The sequence below is a fragment of the Chelon labrosus genome, assembly GCF_963514085.1.
Source record: "Chelon labrosus genome assembly, chromosome: 7".
NCBI lineage: Eukaryota > Metazoa > Chordata > Actinopteri > Mugiliformes > Mugilidae > Chelon > Chelon labrosus.
The window spans coordinates 28,463,283-28,478,585 of record NC_140343.1 but is presented as its reverse complement, the minus strand read 5'-3'; the positions used below and the strand labels follow the sequence as shown (position 1 = coordinate 28,478,585).

The 15,303-nt window shown below is 40.6% G+C and overlaps 1 protein-coding gene across 1 annotated transcript in view; it reads right to left on the bottom strand.

Annotated features, from left to right (window-relative positions):
• The window catches only part of pex5la (peroxisomal biogenesis factor 5-like a), a gene marked incomplete at its 5' end in the record, with an annotated part of 87,674 nt that overhangs the window by 2,766 nt on the left and 69,605 nt on the right, over positions 1–15,303 (bottom strand). Inside the window, 5 exons of the mRNA XM_084547600.1 lie at positions 1,990–2,155; positions 3,411–3,629; positions 8,899–8,969; positions 10,759–10,902; positions 12,506–12,622. Coding sequence (XP_084403726.1) covers positions 1,990–2,155; positions 3,411–3,629; positions 8,899–8,969; positions 10,759–10,902; positions 12,506–12,622 — 717 coding nt within the window. The remainder of the gene's footprint in view (positions 1–1,989; positions 2,156–3,410; positions 3,630–8,898; positions 8,970–10,758; positions 10,903–12,505; positions 12,623–15,303) is intronic.

Genomic DNA, 15,303 nt, shown 5'->3' with positions numbered 1-15,303 from the left:
GTAATATTCATGCCGGCCTGGGACAGTGCTGCGAGGACAGAGACTAATTTGCATGAAGGAGATGGAAGGAAAGTTTGGAGTCGTATCTGTGTGCACATTCACTGTGTCTGCTGCATGTCTGTGAATTCCAGCGCAGGAAAATGTTTATCGGTGTTCTGTACTCTTGTGCTGGATCATGAGTGGGAGCATATGTGTGCCAGTCAAGAGTTCATGAGGCCAGATTTGGCAGCTCGATGGTTTGCATTTTGCTGTGACAGCTTGGTGTGCCTCACTGCATCTGTTTGCAAGAGCTCTCCCTTGAGATATGTGGCTCCATGTCCCTTCATAGTTGGCTTCATGTCTGGTGCATGTGTTTGCATAGAAACATATGGTAGAACATGGCTCTTACAGTATGTGCACTTACCATGGAAACAAACACGTTTAATGTGTTTGCTTACTTTTTGTCATATGTTGTTAACATTCAAATTTTATTTTTATTTGAAAACAATAGTTCATGTTCAGTAATGATTCATATTAAGTTATGGTTATTTTAGCATTACATAGGAACCTTATTTCTTATTATAAGGGATGGAATAATTTTCAGTGTAACTGTATAACTGTGGAGACAAATAGTTTTGCAGTTTATTGGCTTCATTAGCACAATTCATGAACAATGCTGACTAATTTGTTTTCATTCAGAAAAAAACACAATATACCAAGATAATTCTCGCCAAATAATCACACTTTAATGATCACAAAATGTTTACTGTGTGTGTCTACACATGCCTTTCTATACCACGTAGGAACCTATCAATGCTCCAGCTTTGCGATATAAACAAAAACTGTCACTGGATTCCTACAGGGTGAAAGCAAGCAGAAACAATCTTGTAAAATGTTTCATCTCTGGGTATGTGAATGAGTCTCTGATCAGCCATAAATAGTATTTCATAAAAGGCGCATCACTGGCATTATGCAGTGCCAGCTGGAGTCAGCCAGCTGTCAGACATGTTGACTCTGCAAGGAAACCAGCGGACCCCATGTGTTTTACCAGCCACAGTTTACAGTCAGCATATCCGGCTGGCTTTGAGATGTCTGGCTCTGGGCTCTGTGCTGCTTACCCAAAACATGATTGGTGGCAGAGTTTTCATACAGGCTCCGAGGTGGCGTAACATGTGTTAAGTGACTGCGTAAGTACTCTCAAGTATTTTTAACCAAAAACCAAAGCTGAAATAGTAAACAAATGTATAGCCACGTATTGCACGATGTGTGGGATGTATAGTCCCTCTGTATTAAGATTTTTGTGATTTTATCAATTACCAATTTTATGCCTCTATCCTGGAGGCAGCTGTGGCCTGGGGACGACATTATATTTTCAGTTTAATCATCGTCTGTCGACTTCTTTTGGTCTCTCAAGAATGCCTTGAGATAATTTCTTCATATTTGGCACAAATATCTGCTTGGACACAAAGATTAATTAATGAGAGCTTTGTGGTCAAAGATCACTCTGACCTCCCATAATACATTTGGTCATCATTCAAGAATTCATACTCAAATCATGACACAACTTTACACAGATGTCTAACAGGAAAAAAATAATGAAGCGATGTTTTATCTTAAAGGTAGATAGTACACTAGATTTAAGGTCATTTAGATATAATGCTGACATAACTAAGCTATTTATACCCGAACTGCTCTCCAGAATAGGTCAGATAATAGTTAGCTTGATCCAAACATGATAACATGTAGTTGTACATTTTCTCTCTCAATTTGACTTTCATGTTTGTCATGTTAATGTTTTAATTTGCACTCTGACCACCTGCTCTCCATTATATCCACCCATTGAGCTTTGAATCAGTCAGTGCCACTGGTCAGTGCCACTGGTATTGAGTATTTCCACCTCGGCCAAGCATTTGTATATTTGTATAACCGCGGCCCCACTCTATCTAATCTGCATGTTTCCGTGTGCCCTTGTGTGTGTACGTGAGCAAGTGTGAATGTGTAGCGTTGTACCTCGGGCCGCACTGACAAGGCCGTATTGAAGGCCTCCACGGCTTTGTTGAACTCTCCGCTGAGGTTGTAAAGCACCCCGAGGCCTGTCTGCAAATCTGGGTCAACGCTGTCTGAGTTGTGCTGAACTGCTTCCAGGAAGAGCTCCTTGACCTCCGGTAGCAGGGAGCTGTGGACACGCAAACACATGCACGCACAGAGATAAGGATTAGTGTGATTTATGGCTGCTGACTGGGCACTCTTAAAATTGCAGAGCTATGATGTGCACTGTACTACATGTCAACTTTATTCAGAGTGTAAGAAAGCTAGGGGGGAGAATGACAGGAGGGAGAAGCAGCGGTAAGTAAATGCAGAGGGTAAGTAAATCATGTACATCCTCTGTGAAGTAGTAATTTAATGTTTAGTATGGTGTCTTCTAATAATTATTATCAGTCTGGGAGCTTGCAGAAAGCTATAGGTCGATTTCACTTTCAACCATAGACTTAAAACAACAACAACAAAAAAATCAGTCCTTTTTTTACACAGTCTACCAGCTAAGCACTCTTTTCACTGGGCTTGTGTGCACGTCATGATATGGCTACCTTAATCGTTGCCAGACCTACAGTTTGAAAAGTAAAAAAAAAATAAAGAACAGACATGACTGTCATACAAGTACATCTGCCTCAGTGGACATTTGGTCTTTATATGTTAGTTGATATTTATGTTATTTTCACTTATTCAGGCATGACAAAGGATAAAGCAATGTTTCAGCAAGAGGACAGTAACGGAGAAATGTACCGACGAGGGTACAATGAGGCTAAAAGGACAAGGATGGAGTGTGCAGCAGAAATGAAAATCATGATATTGCATGGACTAGAGGGGAGACCACAGTAATTGGGTCGTACTTGTATCTCTTACTGACTAGACGATTAAGGATTTGATGAAGTGTTGTTTTACCTTGGGAGCAGAATTAAGCCTTTTAAATCCGATACACCTAACAACCTGATTCATCAGGCTTAAAATAACACAGGCAGTCTGCCTTATGCATCAGTATGAGTGGTTTGACAAGACTGATACTTGTAGCTCCATGTCTGCCGTCGCGCCGGTGAATTTACACCAAAAACCAGCTGTGCTTGTGAGACCTTGAAATCAGTTTATGTCTGTCTGACAGAGTAATAGCAGTTTAAGTAGAACAAATGAGCCTCTGAAACTGCTAGTAAGTTTTTTGTGAGTGGGCAACATGCAGCATATAATTTATCTTATTTATCAGCTACTCACTTTCTCCAAGCTGTCAAAAAGGCTTGTGGCATTTTGATATTAGCGTAAAACTCTTGATGGCTCCATCTTGGTCATCAGTCTGTTTATTCAGTCCCCCACACTACTCCCCCCACATTGGAGTCAGGGTCCTTTTTGGTGTGCAATAATTATATAGTTAAAAATGTTACCTTTCATGTCGGCCTGTGTTGGGAGCTTGAGACATCCTGCGTTGGGAGTTTGGGGATCCCATTAGGTGGGTCTTGCCCTTGAGCAGGTTCTTGTACTTGGGATTGTGTCTCAGCCACCGCAGCAAAGCCTCACAGGCATCATGGCGCATACCAGTGTTGGTCAGGCTCACTGCCAGAGCCATGAGGGCCGCAAGGTTGTTTGGGTGGAGCTCCAAACACCTGGATGGCAAAAGTATTCAGGCAAGAGAGAGGAAAGACGGTGTAAGGTGTGCACTTCAAAGAGAAATGTAGATGTGACAGGCATTAATTGGGACATGCCAAAGAAGAGAGTAACATCAGGGAGAGGCTAATGATTTCTGGGTTGGGATGAATGAGCTGCTCCTCTACTGCTGAGGAACAGGTTTGCATGATACCCATCAATATGGTTGGATGATTTGAATTAGCTTTGCATTTAGGCAAAGAAACGCTCTCCTGAGTTGGAAAGCATGTTTGCAGTGATTGCTGAAGTTATATCACCGGTTATATCACACTGGGGATTGCCCGTGAGATCTACGCTGGCATTTGTACTTAAAAAGGGGAGAAGAACAGAAGAGTGTTGGATGAAGAACTTGGATTAGTGAAGAGACTGAGGCAGTGGCCAAAACAAGATTTAGCTTTTCTCAATTTAATTTTCAAGACAGATTTGCTACATAGTAGGGCTATGTGCCAACTTCTTTAAAGCCATCATAATCTAAAGCAAATTATTTCACTCCCCTGCTGCTCTTTCAAAAACTTTAGTTCAGGCCACTCATATTAATTCTATATAAAATGTTAAAATCCTTGTAACTGACTCAGGGCCTGATTTCTCGTATAACTCTGTTTTTCAGGGACACAATGGGCTATCCATTAATTAACATAAATTAAAGATAAATAATCACTTCTTAAACCACTCACAGCACTTCATTAAGTTTCTACAGAAACGGCTCACTTTACAAAAGTAAAGCAATGCAAAAGCTCTCTCTACAATCAAAGGCATTCACACGTAACATTTCAGTTATCTATTGTCTAAAGCAGGGGCCAAAACCGGCCTGCCAGAGGATCAAATTTGGCCCACGCGGCATGAATTTGCAAAGTGAAATAGAAGATTACTGGAATTTGGGAGGGTTCATTAAGTATATGCAATGTCCTATGTTCAACCTGGTTCCCGAACGCACCATTTTCTTGTAGCGTAATGCTATGGACAGGTGTCAATCTGTTTGATTAGCCAATTAGTGATGTTCAAGTTAGCAGGTGGGTGGGACCGTGATGAAAGAGACGGAGCGAGAAAACCTGTAAAACTTTGTTCAATAAGTTATATTTATTTAAGTTAGTGTTTCGTGTCTTCCTGCAAGACTTAGTGTATTTGTTTGCTGGAGAGACTGGATGATCAGTGGGAGCCTTTCCCGTCGGGAATTCTACTTAATTGATGCTAAACCGTGACCACACTGTGGACTGTTGCTAGCTAGCTTACTGCACCAAGCTGCTGAGAAGAACCTACTGGATGCTGATGAACGGACGGAGCCTCAGGACGTGTTTCTACATCACAGTGACGGGGCACTGCTGAAGGAGGGGTTATATCTAACAGCACTCTGCATCCCAGGTACTTTGTGAGCTGGACTCAAATGGGCTCCAACATGCGCGCCAGTGGTTTTGGTACAATACACTAATCAACTAAGAATCTATTCAAAATAATTTTTTTTGTTTTGATATTAAATTCAACCCCTGGTCAAAAATAAATGTTATTTGTGCTTCTAGAAGTACCTTTGTGATGATGTACAGTGGGGAAAATAAGTATTTGATACACCGCCGATTTTGCAAGTTTCCCCACTTACAAAGAAGGGAGAGGTCTGTAAATTTCATCATAGGTACGCTTCAACTGTGAGAGACAGAATCTAAGAAAAAAAATCCAGAAAATCCCATTGTATGATTTTTAAATAATTAATTTGTATTTTATTGCATGAAATAAGTATTTGGTCACCTACCAACCAGCAAGGATTCTGGCTCTCACAGACCTGTTAGTCTTTAAGGCTGCGTTCAGACTGCCAGCCAAAATCCGATTTTTAGCCCATTCAGATTTGAATCGGATCTCGATTTTGAAGTCTGAACAGTGACAGATCACATGAAATCCGATTTTTGCCAAACGGTTGCAAACCACATCCAGAGGTAGTTTCATATCGCATTCGTATCGGATATGGACAGATGCGTCTCAGTCTGAACAGCTCCCAACACTCAGATGGGTTTTGACTGTCCGTGACGTCACTTACGCGACGCCAGGCCAGAACCAATGCGCCAGACCGCGTGCCTATTTCCGTTGTGGAGGAGCCACGTTACGGCCACGGACAGTGATATTACAGCTATCACAATGGAGGAGGACTTTGAAAACAATTCGCCTTGGACAGAGGAAGAAACTGCATGCCTTATAAATCTTTACACTGACGTGACGTACATCCATCGTGTTGTTTGTTGTTGTTTTGCTTGTCGCTGTCGCAAATGACGTCTGACAAATACACGTGCTGAATGACGCTTCCGCTCGTTGCTACAGCAACCTATCAGACCGGTGAAGAATGTGGCCCAGTCTGAACAGAACCATATCCGATTTGGACACTTGCTAAAGGCAGTGTGAACAGTCAGCCCTAAAAATCGGATATGAGAAGGAATCAGATTTGAATCAGATCCGTCTGCAGTCTGAACGCAGCCTAAGAAGCCCTCCTATCCTCCACTCATTACCTGTATTGATTGCACCAGTTTGAACTCGTTATCTGTATAAAAGACACCTGTCCACACACACAATCACACTCCAACCTCTCCACCATGGCCAAGACCATAGAGCTGTCTAAGGACACCAGAGACAAAATTGTAGACCTGCACAAGGCTGGGATAGGCTACAGGACAATAGGCAAGCAGCTTGGTGAGAAGGCAACAACTGTTGGCGCAATTATTAGAAAATGGAAGAGACTCAACATGACTGTCAGTCTCCCTTGGACTGGAGCTCCTTGCAAGATCTTGCCTCATGGAGTGTCAATGATCATGAGAAAGGTGAGGGATCAGCCCAGAACTACAAAGGAGGACCTGGTCTATGACCTGAAGAGAGCTGGACCACAGTCTCAATGGTTACCATTAGTAACACAGTACGCAGTCATGGATTAAAATCCTGCAGCACACGCAAGGTCCCCCTGCTCAAGCCAGCACATGTCCAGGCCCGTCTGAAGTTTGCCAGTGACCACCTGGATGATCCAGAGGAAGCATGGGAGAAGGTCATGTGGTCAGATGAGACGAAAAGTGAACTTTTTGGTATAAACTCCACTCGCCGTGTTTGGAGGAAGAAGAAGGATGAGTACAATCCCATGAACACCATCCCAGCTGTGAAGCATGGAGGTAGAAACATAATGCTTTGGGGGTACTTTTCTGGAAAGGGGACAGGACGACTGCACCGGATTGAGGAGAGGATGGATGGGGCCATGTATTGTGAGATAGTTGGGCGACAACCTCCTTCCCTCAGTAAGAGCATTGAAGATGGGTCGTGGCTGGGTCTTCCAGCATGACAATGACCCAAAACACACAGCCAGGGCAACTAAGGAGTGGCTCCGTAAGAAGCATTTCAAGGTCCTGGAGTTGCCTAGCCAGTCTCTAGACTTGAACCCAATAGAAAATCTTTTTAGGGAGCTGAACGTCCGTGTTGCCCAGCTACAGCCTCCAAACCTGAAAGATCTGGAGGAGTGGGCCAAAATCCCTGCTGCAGAGTGTGCAAACCTGGTCAAGAACTATAGGAAACGTCTGATCTCTGTAATTGGTTTCTGTACTAAATATTAAGTTTTGTTTTTCTATTGTATCAAATACTTATTTCATGCAATATAATGCAAATTAATTTAAATTTTTTTATAAATTTAAATAATTTAAAAAATCATACAATGTGATTTTCTGGATTTTTGTTTGAGATTCTGTCTCTCACTGTTGAAATGTACCTATGATGAAAATTACAGACCTCTCCATTCTTTATAAGGGAAACTTCCAAAATCGGCGGTGTATCAAATACTTCCCCACTGTATTTTCTGGTAATGAGTAGGGACCTATGGGGCTACAGTGGTTTTGTTAACGTATGGGATGCTGAGCTCTCATGGCAGCATAGCTGTATATGAAGCTAACCAGGTCTCTCTGAATGTATGAGTCATACATTCTGACTGCTGCTATACACACATCCCAAATTTAATACTTTGGTAGACCTGTCATCCATTCACCTCCCATGCAAAGAGTGATTACTCAGAATAGTTTTGAGGCGGTTTGCCCATCCTCCTGTAAAATAAGAGAATAGTGCTCTACAGAATGAACTGCTTTTCCTAATTTATCCACTGTTTTAGTAAGAGTAGCGAACAGAACACAACATCCAGAACTAAACGGCAGACAACAATTGCACTTTATCTTTTTAAAGAAATTGTTGTTCATAAAATGTTTTGTAAAAGGATAGCTCATTAATTATAAATATTTTCACAATGTACTTGTTCTTCTTTGCACTAAAACAAAGAGAAACATTTGGAGTTGTTATTATACTATTATGTTACTGGTCCGGCCCATTTGAGATCAAATTGGGCTGTATGTGGCCCCTGAACTAAAAGAGAGCTTGACACCCCTGATCTGAAGTGTTTCTGTCAACATCTGTGTGGAAATTTTAGATAAAGTGATTTAAAACAGAATACATAAATGTTATAACACGATGCTTGCCACCTGAAGTTTCACCAGTGTAGCTACAACAAGACTAATGCCAACTAATCATCTAATCTCACTTCATACCAAAATACTCTCCTCACAGATGGAACGATTACATAATAAAGTGAAATATACACAGTACCTGAGATATGCATGCTATTAAGAAATATGCATGAGCCTTTTGGATTAAATGAGATTCTTACAGGGGCTGAAAAAAAATCCTTGCATCCTTTGCAAACCATGTATTAGGAACAGAAATTAAATGTTTTTATTTATTTATTAAACTGAATGGACCATTTATGAAGCACTTAGAGAGGGAAATGCTTTCTCTTGAATGGCTCTCTCTTGTGTTGACTTGACAGTGTTCACACTCTCCCAGATAGGTGCAATTTCTGTTATGAATGAAAGTGGGCCACCTCCCATTGAGGGTTCTGTGCAATCACTATCCATGTGGGGAGTCTCTATTTTAAGAATAAAAATCATAGAACCTGTCCTCCCAATCGCTGCTTTAAAAGCTTTGATAACGGTGAAGCAAAGTACTTATGTCGTTCTTCTTTTGTCTTACTGAATGTGCTGCTGCCAGAAAATTCACTGAAACCTCTCAGGCACATTTCATGCACCAGACTTCATCTTTTAACATGACATTTCCGCAGTGTCCCACTTGTACAAGCATATGGTATCCCTGAGCAGTAACAGCTGACAGTCCTCCCAGTCTGCGAGTGTTTTTTTGATTTTTGAATAGGAATTGGCTGCAGTGGTTTCTCATTACCTCTGGAGGGAGACAATCGCTGCCTGCTCATTCTCATTTTCAGCCTGGGTGGTCCCCAACACTTGCCAAGCCTGCACGGCAACAAAATACAGGTAACAGTGAATTGCATAGTGGAAACTTGGACTCCATAGCCTGTACTCTCAAGGGACTGAAACACAGTAGAAACTACAAATTAGATCCAACACAGAGAGGCTGATGGCAGTGTTCCAGACAAATTGAGACATTTGCAGTGCATTTTAACATTCAAGCCTTTAGTTTGGAGTGTTGTCCTCAGATACCCCATTGCTACCAGTAGATATCCAATAATTATTCAATGGTGCTTTCAGAGATGATTTGATAAAATACTGTTAAAATCTCTTTACAAACTGAAATGATAATTTGTTTGTGCCAAGATTTGTTGATTAGTCAGCCAACATAAAATGAATCAGGGACTAACTTGATAATGGATTTATTCTCTGAACCATATGACATATTGTGGTCAAATATACAGTATCCCCAAGGTTTCTCACGGTAGTACTGGAGGCAAAGCTAATTCGATTCAATTCAATTTAATTTATAAAGCGTCAATAACAATACAAATCGTCTCAAAACTAAATATTTTAGTTTTGGTCACTGGTCAACAAAAATTACATAGGTTGGTGTGGGAAATTGGCATGTGAATTTTTCTGCAATTTTATAGACAAGAATAAGCTATGAGACTGATTAATGCCAGCAGGCTTTCATTGTATTTCAGAGAAAAAACAGAGTATGCTAAAGTCATCCAATCATAAAGACCACTTTAATTATCAACTGTCACATTAATCATAAATTATGAATTGTTGATACAAGGGATATTGAAATATAATACAAGGGATTGCTGTTGTATTTTTGTTGGTCAAATAAAATTATCCACTGATGGATATAGTTGTGCTTTAGCTCAGTAAACTTTGAATGTGAGTTCAGATCTGTGTGACAACATTGTTTGCACCAGTGAAAAGCCAATAGAAAGTACTCTCAATCAAGTCAGAAGGCCAGACAATGATATAACTAACTAATCCAAGATGATTATTGATTATGGGGTTACTCCACTGGATTATGTGTCTGTAAGGGCACATTTAATAACCTGTTCTAAAGCTAATCTCTGTAGATGCTTTTTTTGTTCGACTCTTTGAAATGATGGGGGAAATTATTTTTGAATGATTCAGTGGTCTTTACAGTGGGGCAATAAGCCACTAAGCGCCCTAGAAGGAATTTTGGAATCGTATTAGTTCCATACACCGCGGGATAATCCTCTACACGGAATACTGGCACATTTCTGTATATTCCAGGCGATTCCGAGAGTACTTTGTGTGAAGGCTTTGCTCTTTCAGCTTGCAAAGAGGTCATTCCATTTGAAATAGGGCAAATACAAAAAGGATGGAAAAAAGCAAAATTAAGTATTACTCAGCTCACTGAGCAAATGGTAATTCTCATCAAGAGCGAGTTGAGAATTTTTGCTACAGTAAACAACTCTTTTCACAAGGAAAAAAAAATCCTTGCCCTCTACAGGCAATGTGCGTGAAGCCTGTGGCCGCTGCCTACTAAATCTGCTTCATGCAGCTTGTGGCCAGTGAGGCATTCTTCCTCTGTAGCTTCTCACAGCGTGAGGTGGAGTAAGTGGGGTTGAATTTAGCCTTAGGATGACACTGGGAAACCAGCATATCCAGTGTAGTTGACTGGTGCAACACAGCAGTTTTGTTGGCCATCTGTACTGTCAAGGTACCTCCTTCACTTTGCAAAGAAGTCCCATCTTTAAATATGAATGTCTCCACAGTTGCCTTGACTGGTTAAACATATGTGTGTGTTGATATGTGTATACAAGTGTGAACTAAATGAATTCACCTCTGAATCATGGGGGTCCTGCAAGACAGCTGCTTCAAGCAAAAGCACAGCGTTTGGCAAGTCTCCGTCTCGAGATTTCTTTAGTCCTTCTTCAAACGCATTAGGCAAGTCCTTATAAGGATTATCTGTGTGGAAGTAGTAACCCTGTCAGCAAAAAAAAAATTAAAAAAAATAAATAACCAAAACAAGGACAATGTCAGTTTCTCTCTTCCATATTCATATGCAAACCAGGGCAAATGTCCTGTGCCAGCTGTATATTTAAGCAAATCTCCAGCAGCAGGAATCGATCTATTCTGTCTCACATCAAACCTGGACTGAGCTCCCTGGGGTTTGTCTGTTCTCTTTAAATGTTAAACTTTGCATTTTCAAACTGTAATTACCCTGGTGTGTTGCATGCGTTTGAACACGATGACTTTGAAATAGCTTTTTCTTTAAGGACTAGCTCTGCACTGGGATCAATGAGAAAACCCAGTTTGATCTTATATGATTTCCATCTGTAGGAAAGTCAGCAGATGGGCAAGGTTCACTGCTCAGCCATACATTATGCTCATCTTCTGACTCACAAATATTCCTCTATAACACTGTGATGCTGCACACTGTACTACACACGATAGAATGTAGCCATTTGTATTCATTTGGCTATAAAAACATATTGTAAATGTGATCATTCAGTACATTTAAAGTAGAATGTAACCATTGGATTGGATTGGTTTCGCTGATTACTTGGTTGCACTAGGCAGAATATTTTAAGGACTAAATAACAGCAAGAAGTCATAAGCTTCAATTCTCTTTGATGCTTTCCATTACACAATACCATAAGTGAATTTAATTTTCACAATTGTCCTGTTAATGGTTCATACCCAACAGGTTTAGATGGATGCTTTGACATTTTCATTCACTAAAGAGTTTTTTTTTTTTTTTAGATAGAGATAGAATATGAGGCTCAATACCACCCTCATCCCTGCATAATAGATGCAGTTTGGAAGTGATTAGTTAAGCATAAACACCACTACATCTCACTATATCTAACTTGCTTAATCCATACACAAATGTAAAAGATTGTGGATTTACAAGAGATGAGGGAACTAAAGTGACCTTAGAGTCTTTGCTGACCTTAAGGTGACAAAGAGACTCCAGTAATTTTATTTATTTATTTTAGATCTATGACTCTTATTCACTAGCTTAAGACCCTTTGGTGGACGGTGTCCTTGTATGCTGCCAAATAAATAACTGTGCTGGTCTTGCACTCACATTGTTATGTGCCCAAGTTCACTTATGTCATCACGACTGTCTTCAACACGGAAAGTGCTCTTAGCACAATGGAGTAAGATTCAATTTACCTTCTGGCTACCAGTCAGATGCGTACCCTGCCTGAGTCCAACCATGGCTGGTCCTAGCTCTTCAAGAAGCTTTTGTCTACCAATCACACCATTCAAGTGACTTTGAGGTTATGTGCTTGGGCATGGTGTGGAACACCTAGTTTGAGTCCACCCTTACTAGTGATGATGTATAAACTGTAAAGTGGTTGTGATTTTAGACACCACCTCTGTGTGTTTATTGATAAAACAAATGAAATACGACTTGTTAATTAGTGAGCTTCACAGGAGCTTTGAGAGTTATGTACAAGTCAAGTGCATGTTGGGTAAGTCATTATACAGTTTGAGGTATGGCATTCATTACTGTATTTTTCTACAGCAGTATGATCAAGACATATTTCTGCCGAGTGAAACATTTTAATGGTAGTGACCTTCTCATGTGGAGAGACCGAGGAGGGGATCTGCGCCTGTTCGTTTTCTGTCAGCCAGTTTCGTCGAGCCAGCTCCTCCCACTCCGCCTGCATCTTATCCCAGAACTCAGTATCCGACTGCAGACATCAGAGAGAGGGCACAGTGGAGGAAAGGAGGATGAATGAATAGGTGAGGAGGGAATCAGTGATTCATGCATAGAAGAATAACGCTTTCAAAATTTCACATCACCCTTGTGTTGGAAATGTCACTTCTGTCAGGTGAACTGTCTGACTGTAATGTATGGACTTCACACTGGTAATGACTCATCACCATGAAAGGAGAGTTTAAAGGAAAAGTTCATGTTCATGTTAACCTAAGTATACTTTTAGGACTGTTAGGGTGGCTGTGGCTCAGTACGTAGAGCATGTTGTCCAAGATCCAGAGGGTTTGAGTACCAATAAGTAGCAAAGGACTGCGTAAAAACTTATTTACCACTTCAGACTGACTCTTAAAGTAGTACAAAGCAGCTAAAGCCGAAGTTTGATATTTGTGTGTGGAGAAAGTGGCATTTTAAAATCTCAATTACTTTGTTATTTAAACGGGTATTTGGTGGCACTTCAATTAGCTGATCAAGACTTGAAGGTTATCTTGGGTAGCCTATCAGTTTAATATGCCAATTCACTTCCTGGAATTGCATCCCATTATGCCTCTGTGCGAGCATTAGCCATTTTCAGGTTGTGCGTCTGTCCATCCCATTCTCGTGCACACAGTATCTTAGGCTAGAGTCTCTAATACATATCTATCTGCTATGTTGCAGTCAGCTTCTTTTTTTCCCAGCCTTGTATTTACAGTATGCAATGTAAAAATGTACAGACAGTTTTTAAGGGGCAGTCCCAGCATATTATCACTTTAGATTAATATAAGGCTGTAACTATTTTTCACGTAGACTGTGTATTAAATTGCCATGGTTTCTTTTCACCAGGCTGAATCCATGACTCTTGGCTGTCTTCCTGCCCTGAGAATAATGCCAAACAGAGCAGAACAGCCTCCTGTGACTTATTGAGTCATCTATAGCCAGAAACTCATCAGTTAAGCACTATATACAGCGGAGGCAGTGTAGTGGCATTATAGAGGGAAGCAGGATCAGAGAGATCTACTGTAAGGATGTGTACTGGGTCACATATCCACATGAGAGGGCTCTTTTGATTGACATCGAGGTCATAGTGTGACCCCTGATTGTGAGAGATGGCCAGTAATTGCAGACTGCTGGCTCTCAGACAGTGGGGAGGAAGGATACTTTGAGAATAACTTTATACATGTACAAATGGGGCTAGATCTTCACAGTGGGGTTTGACTCTTGTGTGGAAGGTTTAAACAACCAAAAACAAATGGTTAAGTTTTTGGAGAAGGGCATAGTCCTACTTTGTGTTAAAACACATCCCTTCAAATACAAGGTGCAGACACAAAGTTTACTGCTACTTAAAATACAGTATATTCAACAACTCTTGACTCGGCTGTCCTATTAGAAGTTCATATTGTACTAATATGTTGAGTTACACCATAGACTGTATATTAGGGATGCACCAAAATGAAAATTCTTGGCCAAAACCGAAAATGGAGAACCCTAGGCCAGAAACGGAAACACCGAAAGAAATTATCATGCCAATTATTAGTACCATTGCATTTATGGCTATGACTGTGTACTACCCTCACTTAAAATCAAGGCATTGCAATTGCATAAATTAATAGTAATGTTTCAAAGAATAAATTAATTACAAAATTATGAAAATATTTATTTAGCACATTCCAACAATGCACAATATAAAATAAAATTCAAAATAAAATGTTTAACTTGACTCTACTCATGTGTACATTAAATAATAATGAAGCGGAAGCTTTTGCAGCTGGAAATTAGCATCGATCCACTGTGCGGTTAGACTGAGCATATTTGTTTTTATTTTTATTTAAAAAAAAAAAAAAGGTGCACTGCACCTTCAGAAAAATAGAGCTGTCCCTTTGAGAAAGACAGTGCACGGCTGTGGATGTGTGCCGCTGAACGGGCATGTCGCAATAAAAAGTGAAATAACAAAAAAAGATGAACGTTTGTCTTGCTGTTTGTTTTGGAAGTGCAGCAGATAAATGATTAGACTATTTTTTTTTTTTTCCCCCAGTGGCACACGATCTACCCGGACTGCCTTTGCGATCTACCGGTCGATCGTGATTGACGTAATGGTCACCAGCACCGCCACTGGGAAACTTCCTTGCTTGGATGTTTGGATTTCAGGTGATAAATTAAACCCGACTTTGCAGATGCACGCCTCTTGAAATTTCAGCATCACACATTTTGCAAATAGCTATCAGTGGGTCTTTATATATTTATATAATACTTTATATATAGAAATATGTCCACACGGCAGACATGCCCGTGCTGGCTGCGGTTGTTGCTTGCGTCATCACAACATCGTGTTTCGGCCGTGTTGTTTCGGCAATAAGTCTTTTAAAAGTTCATCGACTTTTGGGCCATTTTCGGTTTTCGGGCGAAAAGTTTCTGGGCATGCATTGTAAATATGGACAACGCATGCGTTGTAAATATGGACAACGCGGCATCCCCACTTCCTGGCATTGGCCACATTATCGATGACCCTCCCACACTTCTGCCAGACTCACTCACCCTTTCGTTTAATACTGTGTTCCGCTCTACATCCGCCTGTTACAAAAAACTCTTGGATTATACACTCTACTTATTTTATTTTTTTTCCACCTCTCACGGTCCTACACGGATTGGTTAGCATGACAACTGGTAGTCATCATGACATCA